Source organism: Neoarius graeffei, chromosome 7, assembly GCF_027579695.1.
Source record: "Neoarius graeffei isolate fNeoGra1 chromosome 7, fNeoGra1.pri, whole genome shotgun sequence".
NCBI classification, from domain to species: Eukaryota; Metazoa; Chordata; class Actinopteri; order Siluriformes; family Ariidae; genus Neoarius; species Neoarius graeffei.
In genome coordinates, this window is record NC_083575.1 from 25,085,856 (window position 1) to 25,101,745 (window position 15,890).

General features: G+C 42.0%; 1 protein-coding gene across 2 annotated transcripts in view; it reads left to right on the forward strand.

The window, feature by feature from the left end:
• Positions 1-719: 719 nt before the first annotated feature.
• The window catches only part of gtpbp2a (GTP binding protein 2a), a 55,069-nt gene continuing 39,898 nt past the window's right edge, over positions 720-15,890 (forward strand). For both annotated transcript variants that reach the window (XM_060925442.1, XM_060925443.1), the window contains exons 1-6: positions 720-1,174; positions 9,300-9,326; positions 9,862-10,046; positions 11,834-11,942; positions 12,088-12,285; positions 12,535-12,709. In XM_060925442.1, coding sequence (XP_060781425.1) covers positions 977-1,174; positions 9,300-9,326; positions 9,862-10,046; positions 11,834-11,942; positions 12,088-12,285; positions 12,535-12,709 — 892 coding nt within the window. In that variant the 5' untranslated portion in view covers positions 720-976. The remainder of the gene's footprint in view (positions 1,175-9,299; positions 9,327-9,861; positions 10,047-11,833; positions 11,943-12,087; positions 12,286-12,534; positions 12,710-15,890) is intronic.

The window sequence follows — 15,890 nt, forward strand, 5'->3', positions numbered from 1 at the left end:
GGTCATCACAGGGCTGACACATAGACACAGACAACCATTCACACTCACATTCACACCTACGGTCAATTAACCTGCATGTCTTTGGACTGTGGCTGAAACCGGAGCACCCGGAGGAAACCCACGCAGACACGGGGAGAACATGCAAACTCCACACAGAAAGGCCCTCGCCGGCCACGGGGCTCAAACCCGGACCTTCTTGCTGTGAGGCGACAGCGCTAACCACTACACCACCATACCGCCCTTATCTAGCTACTCATTTCATTATCTCTAGCCGCTTTATCCTGTTCTACAGGGTCCCAGCTGACTACGGGCGAAAGGCGGGGTACACCCTGGACAAGTCGCCAGGTCATCACAGGGCTGACACATAGACACACAACCATTCACACTCACATTCACACCTACGCTCAATTTAGAGTCACCAGTTAACCTAACCTGCATGTCTTTGGACTGTGGGGGAAACCGGAGCACCCGGAGGAAACCCACGCAGACACAGGGAGAACATGCAAACTCCACACAGAAAGGCCCTCACCGGCCCCGGGGCTCGAACCCAGGACCTTCTTGCTGTGAGGCGACACCACCGTGCCGCCCGTTAGTGCGAGTCAAATCTCATAAATGACGTTGTGTTTATGATCATGTAATATTGCAGCACTGTTGATACTTGTTTGGCCGTCCAATCATACGCGCTACCTTATGAATATTAATTTGATGACGCAGTTACTTCCGCAAACTTAGCCGAGTTATGAATTTTGGGGTTGTTGTTGTTTTTCCCCTCAGCTGAGGGTGGACCGGACCTGCTCGGCTCGGCTGAGCTGGTGCTCTTTATTATGTCTCTCTTCTTTCTTTCTTTAATTTATTTTAAATGTAGACAGATAAAGAAGCTACAGGGATGTCGATGATTTTATTAACTCGTTTCTGTAAAGTTAGTCAAGCTAGCATAGCTCGATAATTAGCTTTTGCGTTCAGGGTCCGAACAGAAATGGATACGCGGATATCGGAGCTTTTCGGGACAGGTTCCGTTTTTAAACCCGGTGCTGCTCCAGGAACCGGTTCGGCTTCAAATAACGCCGCGGCAGTGGCTCTGAAAAAGGCGCCGACGAAAAATGGTAAAAAAGCAAAGAGCCGCTCGGTCCGATATCCCAAATCGAGCAATTATCCGCCTTATCTACCTCCAGAGGTGAGCCGAGCTTCCTTCTTTATTATTCTTTATTATTATTTATTATTAGCAGCAGCTTTGGTCAGCTGAAGTAAATATTAGCGCTAGCTAGCTAGCTAACTCTGTACTTCCACTGGTCCATAGCTCAATAATTAGCTTTTATTTCCACTGTAAATAACATGTTCATGCTTAACCCCAACTTGTACAAGCAGTTTAAATATTTGGTTCAAATACAAGCGTAAAAAAACCCCTAATTTTATTTAAAACTAAAATGTTCCCGGCTGAGAAAAAGTTAGCTCCTGTGGCTGTTTTTTTTTTTTAATCTAACTCTACAGGACACGTCGACGAAGTTCCTTTGGTCTTTATTAGGTTTCTTTTTCGAAAAAGAAAGACTGTCAAACCACTAAACCTCATCCTGAATAATACAAAGAGTTTAATAAGTTACATTTTAATTACATGAGACTGAGTATGAATTTTGTCCAGCAAAGTGAGCATATCTGTGGAGCTGAACCGGTCTAACAGCTGTGTTTGTAAATATGATAGAGGGAAGAAGAAGAAGAAAAATGTTTATACTACAATATAAACCATTCATTTCAAAATATTCATGTTTGAAAGATATCTTGTGCTGACTTTGCTTTAAGGGTTGTTTTACAATCAGGGTACAAAGTTTGTGTCACAGGGGTCCAAAATTCAAATTGATTCAAACTGGTTTAAAAAAAAAAAAAAAAGTGTGTGTATATATATATATATATATATATATATATATATATATATATATATATAAAATCTGCACTTTTGGAAATTAATACACATATGAACATAGGCGGGCGGCACGGTGGTGTAGTGGTTAGCGCTGTCGCCTCACAGCAAGAAGGTCCGGGTTCGAGCCCCGTGGCCGGCGAGGGCCTTTCTGTGTGGAGTTTGCATGTTCTCCCCGTGTCCGCGTGGGTTTCCTCCGGGTGCTCCGGTTTCCCCCACAGTCCAAAGACATGCAGGTTAGGTTAACTGGTGACTCTAAATTGACCGTAGGTGTGAATGAGAGTGTGAATGGTTGTCTGTGTCTATTGCCGCTTTTCCACTACAAACGCGGCTGAGTTGGGCTGAGCCGTGCCGTGCTGAGTTGGGCTGAGTCGAGCCGAGTGGGGCTGTTGGAGTTGCATTTCGACTACCACCGTGCTGGCTGGAAGTGGGTGGACACATTGGGTGGAGTTAGCGAAAGTGGGTGGACGTCACGTGATGTCGTTAAGCGGCGCAAACAGTGACATCAGTGACCTTTTAAGCGGTAGTCTCACGACCCAAATAGTAAACAATAAACATGGAGGACATGGAGTTGTTAGTGTTGCTGGTCTTGGTGCTGTGGCTTGTTGTCACCGACAACGCCAACAGATACTGGCAAGAGCGTATAGATGAGGCGAGGTGCATAAGGCTTCAGAAATTCTCGTAATTCGTAATTATTCTTCTTCCGGGTTTGCGGTGTTTACAGATCCCAGCGTGCTCATGGGGCGTGTGTGGGCATGTGAGGACACTCCTCCTCACCAATCAGTGCACAGGGGAGTGTCTGCTCACGCCCCTAGCCTCACTCAGCTCGGTTTGGCTCGCTTCAGCCCCACTCCAAAACCGTGTGAGTTTTAGGGGCTAAGCAGGGCTGAAGCGAGCTGAGTCGTGCTGTTTTGAGATAGTCGAAAACGCGAGCCGTGTCGGGCTGAAGCGAGCTGAAGTGAGCTGAAAAAGGGTAGTGGAAAAGGGCCATATGTGTCAGCCCTGTGATGGCCTGGCGACTTGTCCAGGGTGTACCCCACCTTTCGCCCGTAGTCAGCTGGGATAGGCTCCAGCTTGCCTGCGACCCTGTAGAAGGATAAAGCGGCTACAGATGATGAGATGAGATGAACATAGGCATGTGTAATAGTTTGTATTATAACAAGATTAAGTGTAGCTTTAAGCAGGGCTGGGAGAAACAAATGGAGTGATTCTCGGAGAGGACTTTTTTTTTTTTGATAATTCAGAATCCACTACTTCCATAGTGCTTTTAAATATAAGGCTGTAAGCTTTGTGTTAGTTGTCTCTAATATTTATGTCCCAATATCTTGACCACATTTTAGGATGAAAATCATCATTTTAGATATGTTATTTTATATTGAAAAATTAGCTCTCTCGGAGAGGACTTTTTTTTTTTTTGACACAATTACATACTAATTTGATCAAAATAGTCTGAAACTTACTGGCATTCAACATTAAAACTTAACTATGTTTCCAATGATATGGAACCAATATGTGTTTTATGGTATAAAGAATGATTTAAGTGCATCCCTTTTGGAGCTACCTGTGGTCAAAAAGCAGTTTTTCTAAATGACACGAGTAATTTTGCTAAATATGATGTATATATTGCCATACATTCACCAAAAATAACGTTATCACCAATATTTTTTTGCATGGTAAATAGAGCTATCACAGGGCTACAATAAACAACCAAGTTTATTTAGTCAAGCCTTTTGATATTGAAGATAATAAGTGTTAAATGTGACTTTTAGCTTGCGTACCCTGATTGTAAAACAACCCTTAATATATAGCCGTTAGGAACACGGATTACTCCTGAGGTAAGATGATATGACTAACCTCAGCCTGAGCTGTCTGTGCTATTTAAAAACACTGCTGTGTGAAGTTCATTCATTCATCTTCAGTTATCACATCCTGGGAAAACTGGGTACGAGGCACAACTACAGTGGTGCTTGAAAGTTTGTGAACCCTTTAGAATTTTCTATATTTCCGCATAAATATGACCTAAAACATGATCAGATTTCACATAAGTCCTGAAAGTAGATAAAGAGAACCCAGTTAAACAAATGAGACAAAAATATTATACTTGGTCATTTATTTATTGAGGAAAATGATCCAATATTACATATCTGTGGGTGGCAAAAGTATGTGAACCTCTAGGATTAGTAGTTAATTTGAAGGTGAAATTAGAGTCAGGTGTTTTCAATCAATGGGATGACGATCAGGTGTGAGTGGGCACCCTGTTTTACAACCCCGATTCCAAAAAAGTTGGGACAAAGTACAAATTGTAAATAAAAACGGAATGCAATAATTTACAAATCTCAAAAACTGATATTGTATTCACAATAGAACATAGACAACATATCAAATGTCGAAAGTGAGACATTTTGAAATTTCATGACAGCAACACATCTCAAAAAAGTTGGGACAGGGGGCAATAAGAGGCTGGAAAAGTTAAAGGTAGAAAAAAGGAACAGCTGGAGGACCAAATTGCAACTCATTAGGTCAATTGGCAATAGGTCATTAACATGACTGGGTATAAAAAGAGCATCTTGGAGTGGCAGCGGCTCTCAGAAGTAAAGATGGGAAGAGGATCACCAATCCCCCTAATTCTGCGCCGACAAATAGTGGAGGCAATATCAGAAAGGAGTTCGACAGTGTAAAATTGCAAAGAGTTTGAACATATCATCATCTACAGTGCATAATATCATCAAAAGATTCAGAGAATCTGGAAGAATCTCTGTGCGTAAGGGTCAAGGCCAGAAAACCATACTGGGTGCCCGTGATCTTCGGGCCCTTAGACGGCACATACAGGCATGCTTCTGTATTGGAAATCACAAAATGGGCTCAGGAATATTTCCAGAGAACATTATCTGTGAACACAATTCACCGTGCCATCCGCCGTTGCCGGCTAAAACTCTATAGTTCAGAGAAGAAGCCGTATCTAAACATGATCCAGAAGTGCAGACGTCTTCTCTGGGCCAAGGCTCATTTAAAATGGACTGTGGCAAAGTGGAAAACTGTTCTGTGGTCAGACGAATCAAAATTTGAAGTTCTTTATGGAAATCAGGGACGCCGTGTCATTCGGACTAAAGAGGAGAAGGACAACCCAAGTTTATCAGCGCTCAGTTCAGAAGCCTGCATCTCTGATGGTGTGGGGTTGCATTAGTGCGTGTGGCATGGGCAGCTTACACATCTGGAAAGACACCATCAATGCTGAAAGGTATATCCAGGTTCTAGAGCAACATATGCTCCCATCCAGACGACGTCTCTTTCAGGGAAGACCTTGCATTTTCCCAACATGACAATGCCAAACCACATACTGCATCAATTACAGCATCATGGCTGCGTAGAAGAAGGGTCCGGGTACTGAACTGGCCAGCCTGCAGTCCAGATCTTTTACCCATAGAAAACATTTGGCGCATCATAAAACAGAAGATATGACAAAAAAGACCTAAGACAGTTGAGTAACTAGAATCCTACATTAGACAAGAATGGGTTAACATTCCTCTCCCTAAACTTGAGCAACTTGTCTCCTCAGTCCCCAGCCATTTACAGACTGTTGTAAAGAGAAAAGGGGATGTCTCACAGTGGTAAACATGGCCTTGTCCCAACTTTTTTGAGATGTGGTGTTGTCATGAAATTTAAAATCACCTAATTTTTCTCTTTAAACATTTTTGATATGTCATCTATGTTCTATTCTGAATAAAATATGGAATTTTGAAACTTCCACATCATTGCATTCTGTTTTTATTTACAATTTGTACTTTGTCCCAACTTTTTTGGGATTGGGGTTGTATTTAAAGAACAGGGATCTATAAAGGTCTGATCTTCACAACACATGTTTGTGAAAGTGTATCATGGCACAAACAAAGGAGATTTCTGAGGACCTCAGGAAAAGCGTTGCTGATGCTCATCAGGCTGGAAAAGGTTACAAAACCATCTCTAAAGAGTTTGGACTCCACCAACCCACAGTCAGACAGGATGTGTACAAATGGAGGAAATTCAAGACCATTGTTACCCTCCCCAGGAGTGGTCAACCAACAAAGATCACTAGATCACTCCAAGAGCAAGGCGTGTAATAGTCGGTGAGGTCACAAAGGACTCCAGGGTAACTTTTAAGCAACTGAAGGCCTCTCTCACATTGGCTCATGTTCATGAGTCCACCATCAGGAGAACACTGAACAACAATGGTGTGCATGGCAGGGTTAGAAGAAGAAAGCCACTGCTCTCCAAAAAGAACATTGTTGCTCATCTGCAGTTTACTAAAGATCACGTGGACAAGCCAGAAGGCTATTGGAAAAATGTTTTGTGGACGGATGAGACCAAAATAGAACTTTTTGGTTTAAAAGAGAAGTGTTATGTTTGGAGAAAGGAAACCACTGCATTCCAACATAAGAACCTTATCCCATCTGTGAAACATGGTGGTGGTAGTATCATGGTTTGGGCCTGTTTTGCTGCATCTGGGCCAGGACGGCTTGCCATCATTGATGGAACAATGAATTCTGAATTATACCAGCAAATTTGAAAGGAAAATGTCAGGACATCTGTCCATGAACTGAATCTCAAGAGAATGTGGGTCATGCAATGAGACAATGACCCTAAGCACATAAATCATTCTACCAAAGAATGGTTAAAGAAGAATAAAGTTTATGTTTTGGAACTGCCAAGTCAAAGTCCTGACCTTAATCCAATCGAAATGTTGTGGAAGAACCTGAAGTGAGCAGCTCATGTGAGGAAACCCACCAACATCCCAGAGTTGAAGCTGTTCTGTATGGAGGAATGGGCTAAAATTTGTCCAAGCCGGTGTGCAGGACTGATCAACAGTTACCGGAAACGTTTAGTGGCAGTTATTGCTGCACAAGGGGGTCACACCAGATACTGAAAGCAAAGGTTCACATACTTTTGCCACTCGGAGATATGTAATATTAGATCATTTTCCTCAATAAATAAATGACCAAGTATAATATTTTTTGTCTCATTTGTTGAACTGGGTTCTCTTTATCTACTTTTAGGACTTGTGTGGAAATCTGATGATGTTTCAGGTCCTATTTATGCAGAAATATAGAAAATTCTAAAGGGTTCACAAACTTTCAAGCACCACTGTATGTACACCCTGGACACTTACAAGTTCTCACCCAGGAGCAGATCATAGTGTCATAAATTCTTGATGCATCTTGGTCGGGAGTCTGGTAACAGTATGAGTTTGACCCCGAACAATCATCATTCATGTCCTAGTATGTACTCAAATGAGGAGGGTCAAGAAATTCAGTTCTGTTTGCGGCTTAGTTGTCAAACTAGGCGAGAAAATACAAAAAATTCTGCCGTGCTAGACTGTGTGTCATGAAGCGTCCCAGTCGCTGCCACATTGTCTCACCACTAGTTATGTCACTCAACAAGGACTGTTCGTTGTGCCTGACGCTGGATATTTTGTTGACTGTGACAAAATTGTGTCCAAATCAGGCAGAATTTGTGTGGTCTGATCCTGGCATTAGAGTACCCAGTCCATCTTCTGGCATGTTTTGGGACAGTCAGAAGAAATCTGCACAGATATAGGGAGAACACGCACGCACGCACGCACGCACGCACGCCACTGCTACTAGTCCATCCATCCATTATCCGTAACCTTTACATTATATACACATTATCCTGTGCAGGCTCACGGGCAAGGTAGATCCTATCCCGGCTGACTACGGGTGAAAGGCGGGGTACACCCTGAACAAGTCGCCAGGTCATCACAGGGCTGACACATAGACACAGACAACCATTCACACTCACATTCACACCTACGGTCAATTTAGAGTCACCAGTTAACCTAACCTGCATGTCTTTGGAGGAAACCCACGCAGATACGTGGAGAACATGCAAACTCCACACAGAAAGGCCCCTGTCGGCCACTGGGCTTGAACCCAGGACCTTCTTGCTGTGAAGCGACAGTGTTAACCACTACTAAAAACTGACTCTGGGTCAGCTTACTTATTTCCGCGTTCTATCAGTTTATCCCCTTTTTTTAAGCTAAATATAGAAAGATTATTGGTTGTTAGGGTTTAAAGTACAAATATGTACTTTAAACCCTATTTTGAACCCAGATTAAACGTGGCTCATACCATACTGAATGGATTACGCAATTATTACACTTAAAGGAACAGTCCACCGTACTTCCATAATGAAATATGTTGTTCTCTGAATTGAGACGAGCTGATCCGTACCTCTCTGAGCTTTGTGCGACCTCCCGGTCAGTCAGACGCGGTGTTGCTCCTGTTAGCAATGTAGCTAGGCTCAGTATGGCCAATGGTATTTTTTGGGGCTGTAGTTAGATGCGACCAAACTCTTCCGCGTTTTTCCTGTTTACATAGGTTTATATGACCAGTGACATGAAACAAGTTCAGTTACACAAATTGAAACGTAGCGATTTTCTATGCTATGGAAAGTGCGCACTATAATGACAGGCGTACTAACACCTTCTGCGCGCTTCAACAGCGCATTGATACCTTCACTCGGAGTTGTACCATTTTTTTTTTAGACAGGGCGGACGGACCAGGGCATTCGCCCGCCTGGCCGTGCCCGACGAGGAGCGCTCTCGGCCGGCTTGGGAGGCAGACGGCAGTCCCTCCTGGAAGTGTGGTTTTACCATGGGCCTCATGCGGAAAAATGACAACGTCCCATTTTTACCATGGGCCTTAGGCTGAAAAAATGACACAGTCCCAGTTTTATCATGGGGCTCGAGCTGTACCTTTTTTTTTTTTTTAAAGACAGGGCGGACGGACCAGGGCATTCGCCTGCCTGGCCGTGCCCAAAGAGGAGTGAAGGTATCAATGCGCTGCCGAAGCGCGCAGAAGGTGTTAGTACGCCTGTTATTATAGTGCGCACTTTCCATAGCATAGAAAATCGCCACGTTTCAATTTGTGTAACTGAACTTGTTTCATATCACTGGTCATATAAACCTATGTAAACAGGAAAAACGCGGAAGAGTTTGGTCGCATCTAACTACAGCCCCAAAAAATACCATTGGCCATGCTGAGCCTAGCTACATTGCTAACAGGAGTGACCGCGCGTCTGACTGACTGGGAGGTCGCGCAAAGCTCGGAGAGGTACGGAGCAGCTCGTCTCAATTCAGAGAAGAACATATTTCGTTATGGAAGTACGGTGGACTGTTCCTTTAATATATTTTGGTTTAACCTAATTTCTGTTTCCCCGAGCGCAGGGCAGTGTGTCCACTCAGGTGTTTCGCTTTAGATGGTGAATCCTTTGTGTCCTGTCTGATCGGCTTTTCAGTGTGTTGGTCTATGCTTTGTGACCTAGAAAACTAAAGCGCGTTAATTATTGTTTCAGTCCTATTCATTAAAGACTCTGGCCTTTTCTTTTGTTTCAGGCTGAAGAGGGAAATATAGAGTACAAGGTAAGCTTTTATGATTTACTTCTTGCTTCATAACTTCTCATTAGCCAGAATTTGAGACCTTTCCATGAATAGTGAAACAGATTTTGACTTTTTTTCTTGAACAAAATTGTCATTGGCAAAGCACTTTTGAGCTTTTACTAGAACATAAAATTGTATGATTGTTTTTATGGTCCTAGATTAAACTGGCTTGCTTCCTCGTTCAAGCAGGACAGGAGACATAAATCTGTCTCAATATTTTGTTTTTCCAAGCTGTGCATGTGTTTTACTGATATATATATTTTTTCTTCTTGAGATGTTTTGGGTATTTTAATATTACAAGTTTGTATCTGCCACTTATTTTTAATCCAGTTATAACTTTACAATATAAAGGTCACCATTTGTAACATCATACCACATAGATTTGTTGATGCTGTATCCAGCCCTTATCACTTCTCTGGCTTGTAAACAACCTGACAGACACTGGTTTAAAGAATGATGCATGTTTTAAGATTTGTCCTAATCTCCAGTTTAATGGTTTTATGGCTCTCTGGCTCAGCTGAAGCTCGTGAACCCCACACAGTATCGCTTCGAGCACCTGGCCACACAGATGAAGTGGAGGTTGCAGGAAGGCAGGGGAGAGGCCGTGTATCAAATCGGCGTGGAAGACAACGGTTTGCTGGTCGGATTATCCGAGGCCGATATGAGAGCGTCGCTCCGGACCCTCCACATGATGGCTGAGAAGTATGATCTTATTTGTATTTAAACTGTTGCATTGTTGGAAGAGGACAATACTGAAAGATGGCATGGGGTGTTTTTTGTTTTAGGCACCACAAATGATTGATAATGAGTAAGCAGCATAGAGGACTAGAGAGTACCCTCGCAATGCTGCGAAACACTACTATTTAACAGTTGTTCCACGAAATCGAGTCGTATGTGAGCTGATGAGGTGCATAGCTCCGAGTCGGCTATAAGCCATGTATGATGAGATTGAGTGGAATAACTGTTTTATTCTATCCAGGTTCACTGGATTTTGAGAAACGGAGCATTTTTATTTCTTGCGAATTCGATAAATAAAAAATTTATACAAAACGTCGAAATGACAGGAACAATTTGTGAAAAATGCTCTAATAATAATTTGAAAAAAAAGTATGTTATATACTTTCAGTATGTTAAATACTGGCAGCACGGTGGTGTAGTGGTTAGCGCTGTTGCCTCACAGCAAGAAGGTCCGGGTTCGAGCCCTGTGGCCGGCGAGGGCCTTTCTGTGTGGAGTTTGCATGTTCTCCCCGTGTCCGCGTGGGTTTCCTCCGGGTGCTCCGGTTTCCCCCACAGTCCAAAGACATGCAGGTTAGGTTAACTGGTGACTCTAATGCCGCTTTTCCACTACAAACGCAGCTGAGCCGTGCCGTGCTGAGTTGGGCTGAGTCGAGCTGAGCGGGGCTGTTGGAGTTGCATTTCGACTACAACCGCGCTGAACCGTGCTGGCTGGAAGTGGGTGGACACATTGGGTGGAGTTAGCGAAAGTGGGTGGACGTCACGTGATGTCGTTAGGCGGCGCAAACAGTGACATCAGTGATCTTTTAAGCGGTAGTCTCACGACCCGAATAGTAAACAATAAACATGGAGGACATGGAGTCGTTAGTGTTGCTGGTCTTGGTGCTGTGGCTTGTTGTCACCGACAATGCCAACAGATACTGGCAAGAGCGTATAGATGAGGCGAGGCGCATAAGGCTTCAGAAATTCTCGTAATTCGTAATTCTTCTTCTTCCGGGTTTACGGTGTTTACAGATCCCAGCGCGCTCGCGGGGCGTGTGTGGGCATGTGAGGACACTCCTCCTCACCAATCAGTGCACAGGGGAGTGTCTGCTCACTCCCCCAGCCTCACTCGGCTCGGTTTGGCTCGCTTCAGCCCCACTCCAAAACCGTGCGAGTTTTAGGGGCTAAGCAGGGCTGAAGCAAGCCGAGTCGTGCTGTTTTTTGGTAGTCGAAACGCGAGCCGTGTCGGGCTGAAGTGAGCTGAAGCGAGCTGAAAAAGGGTAGTGGAAAAGGGCCATAAATTGAGCGTAGGTGTGAATGTGAGTGTGAATGGTTGTCTGTGTCTGTGTCAGCCCTGTGATGACCTGGCGACTTGTCCAGGGTGTACCCCGCCTTTCGCCCGTAGTCAGCTGGGATAGGCTCCAGCTTGCCTGCGACCCTGTAGAAGGATAAAGCGGCTAGAGATAATGAGACGTTAAATACTTTCATTCCATATTTTATTGTGGGTTATTTTTTGTATTTTTAGGGGTTTTGTTTTCAAATAGAGTTTTTTTTTTTTTTTTTTTTTTTTTAAATTTCGTCCTCGGTTGGTTCAGCACCACCCTCCGCCATTTTGTTTTTCTCTACTCACAGTATACGAGCTGATATTCTGGTAGTAGAGTAGCCAATCGGAGTGCGCAATTGCTCATATCCAGTGAATGTGGATAGAAGAATAACACTTACTGGGCCACTGAGTTTACGTGATTATCCACATCTTTGTGGTGGTCTCTTAGGGTGGGTGCTGACATCACAGTTCTCAGAGAGAGGGAGGTGGACTATGACTCGGACGAGACACGAAAAATCGCAGAAGTTCTCGTCAGGAAAGTGCCAGATGACCAGCAGGTCAGAACTCATGTTTACAATTTAAAGCAGATATTATGTTGTCACACACACACACACACACACACACACACACACACACACACACACACACACAATTAATACAATGAGCTAGTTCTCTGACCCTTCTGTGTGATTATATTCGTAGTTCCTGGACCTACGGGTAGCTGTGCTGGGTAATGTGGACTCGGGGAAATCCACTCTCCTGGGCGTGCTCACTCAAGGGGAGCTGGATAATGGCAGGGGCAGAGCACGATTAAACCTCTTCAGGCATCTCCATGAGATTCAGACCGGCAGGACCTCCAGTATCAGCTTTGAGATCCTGGGCTTTAACAGCAAAGGAGAGGTGAGGGATCGAGTTTTTGTGTCCTATGTCCAGAGCTCAAGTCTTCAAGTCTATCTTTTGTTTATTTTTGTGTTAAAAATCGGTGCTTCCTGCTTTTCCCCCCCCAGACCATTTGCTTTGTATCTGCATTGTTATTTGATGATGCGTTCTGGGTGGAATTAAGCATTACTTTCCATTATCACACAAGAGGAAGTTGTTTAGATCGTGTTATGTTGTCCCTAATGGTTTTAATGACCGTCCATTCTGCAGGTGGTGAATTACAGCGAGTCACGGACAGCAGAGGAAATTTGTGAGAGCGCCTCGAAAATGATAACCTTCATAGACTTGGCTGGTCATCATAAATATCTAAAAACTACCATCTTCGGCCTCACCAGCTATTGCCCCGACTTTGCCATGTTGGTGGTCAGTGCAAACACTGGTATCGGTAAGTCAGTATCTTGGTCCTAGCTCTGCGTTTAAAGATGGTAGTATAGACTGCAGGACCTTCCGTTCTCTACAGATGGTTAAGGTGACTTGGTTAGCAGAGCACGTACTGATAAATGTTAGATAAGAGGGTAAAGTAACACAAAGCAGCCTTGCAATATTTAGCTGCACTGCAGTCTTATCACACTGAAGCAGACTTCTTGCGGCTTCTCAAATAACCCGTGTAGCTTATGTAATTTTCTTATGTAATAAAGAATGTTGGAAACCCCCCATCCCCCTCTTCCCCGAGCACATTGTGTATATCCCAGCCTTCCCTGATTAGTGTAAGAGGTGGAGTCTGGGAAGATTTGAGCAGTCCGGAGTGGAGACTTGGTTAGCACTCAGTAGTTTGAACCCTGATAACCTAGTGCTGACTCGACACACTTCAGGATAAGACAGAATTAGGAGTAATGATTGATTGGAGGAGTTTTAAATTGGATTTCAGCACAAGGGTTTTCATTTGTTTGTTTGTTTTTTTGTTTACAAATATCAGTGGGTCAGACAGAGGCTTCATAACCAAGAATCTTCGATTACTCACAATCCTACACTGGAAGGTCACGTTATACATAATGCAACAAAGAACTTTGTGGTGTCTGAGTCTCGGCTCTGTCTGCAGTAAAAGGAAGGAGTCCCTGTGTTGCAAAGGGAGGATTGTAGATTTTGACACTATTTCTAGAAGCAAAATGACCGTTTACCAGGATGCTATTTGAAATCCCTGAGGAGGAGAACACTGCTCTTTACTTACTTGCTTCAGGGTTAATTATTTGTTGAAGTCAACGTTCATAATAAGTGTCCTATTCCAAGGGTTTTCAAAGTGTGGGAGAGTCAGCCCCCCCTCAGAGAGCAAAAAACCAACAGTGCCCCCCCCCCCCCCCCCCCCCCCCCCCCTTTACAATTTTCAGGGGTGATAGCGTTCCGGCGCCGCGCCGGATTTCCGGCGTACCGTGGCTGGGGAAAAAAAAAATCTAGTTCGCCCATTGTCCTGTGTCATTCTGAGATGCGCAGATAGACAGTAAAGGGAATTCGGAATTCCCTTTACTGTCTATCTGCGCATCTCAGAATGACACAGGACAATGGGCGAACTAGATTTTTTTTTTTTTTTCTCCCCCAGCCACGGTACGCTGGAAATCCGGCGCGGTGCCGGAACGCTATCACCCCTGAATTTTTGTTGTTGCTATACTTAATGTTCCATTCGTATTTAAAAAAAAATGGTGGTTGTACACATTTTTTTTTCTTTTACACATTTTAAACTTCTGTGCTTTTTTTAAACATCTTGTTTTACACATTTTAAACATCTCATTGCATCGTTAGCTAGCACCTCTTGGCAGACAACACACTGTGGCAGTGGAGCATCTTCAGATCCAGTCCATGAAAATCCAAACTTTAAATAATCGTGGTCATACTTCCTTCTTTTTTTGCTTGGCCCAGACTCTGTCTCCTCACTCACTGTAGCTTTAGGTACTAAAAATCGAACCATTTTGTCTCTGGCAAAGGCTAGCTGAAGTTCGCTAAATGTCCACAATAGTAACTTATTCTGGTTTATTTTTCCTCACGTTGCGCCCCCCCGAAGAACTCTGGCGCCCCCTAGGGGAGGCGCGCCCCACACTTTGAAAAGCCCTGTCCTATTCCATCGATTGCTTGCATTCTGATATAAGCAAGAGCGGGTGGATACGTAAGTGAGCAGTAGCTCACAGCTGATCTTGTTTCTGATCGTAACAAAATTTATGCATCTGATCAGGGCTCAACATTAACTTTTAAACCCGCTTGCCCTGGGTTAATTTCCACCACATCACTTGCCCCCTATTTTGCGAGTCCCCTTTTGTTTTTTTTAAGTTAAACCATAGAATAGTTGTGAATTGCAACATAAAATGAAGATCACACACTGAGTTGAAGTTTGGTTATTGATTAAGTTTATTATTAAGTTTGGTTACTGATTACTTTTTACTTGTAACGGACAATAACAATTTTATCCAAAATAGCTTTTCCTGCCTTAGTCGATTTATCTCCATTTCACATGCATGCAGCTGTTGTAAAGTTCGGTGTGTTTGTGTAGAACTCTCTCAGTAGAAATCATGAAATAGAAATCTATAGCAAAGTTTGTATGAAGAAAACAATAGGGTGCCAAGACTTTTTTGAACAGTACTGTGTTTGAGAATATCTATATATTTATTTTTTTCGCAGTGCGGTTTTCATCAAATCCTGCGTTCTGGGACATAATTAACATTGTTTATTGTACTAAGTTTAATATAAATATATAAACAACCTTTATTTCAAAACTCAGTTAAAAAGAACTCCAGAAAATACAATAATTCTAAATATAGTACAATATAAATAATTTGTACAAAAAGTTTAGTTTTATTACTTATCATCTACAACAGTGTTTTTAATATAATAAGAATAATATTAACCACTAATAATAATTAGTAGTAATAGTAGTTATTATTGATTATTAATCATTACTACTTATGAATTAGTGATTAATAAGTACTAGGGATTATTAAATGTTATAAAATTAAGTTATTAAAATTATTACAAATAATTATTAAAACGTAGTAATTGGTAGAATACAAACAAACATGGATTATAGATAATTTTTTAAAATCGTGAACATTGATATGAAATAACTATACTACTACTACTACTACTACTACTACTAATAATAATAATAATAATAAACAATACTACTAGTAATACTTGTTAATGTTATCAGTTCAATTGTTATATCAATGTTCACTATTAAAAACAAATTATTTATAATCCATGAATAATTGTTTGTATCACTACTACTAATAATATTTACTACTTTTTTAATAATAGTTTTAACTAATCTTATAACTCAATTTTATAGCATTTTAATAATCACTACTTATTAGTATAATTTAGTAGTTGATGATGATAATTACTAATTATTAAATTACATTTTGATAATTACTGCTTATTAAGTAGTAATTAATAATACTGAATTATAATAATTGCTACTCTATTAATTAATATAGCTAATAAGTAGTGATTATTAAAATGTTATAAAATTGAGTTAATTTTTTTAATTATTATTAAAAAAGTTATTTATTATTATTATTATTAGTAGTAGTAGTATTAATACAATTATTCATGGATTATAGATAATTATTATTTTTGAATAA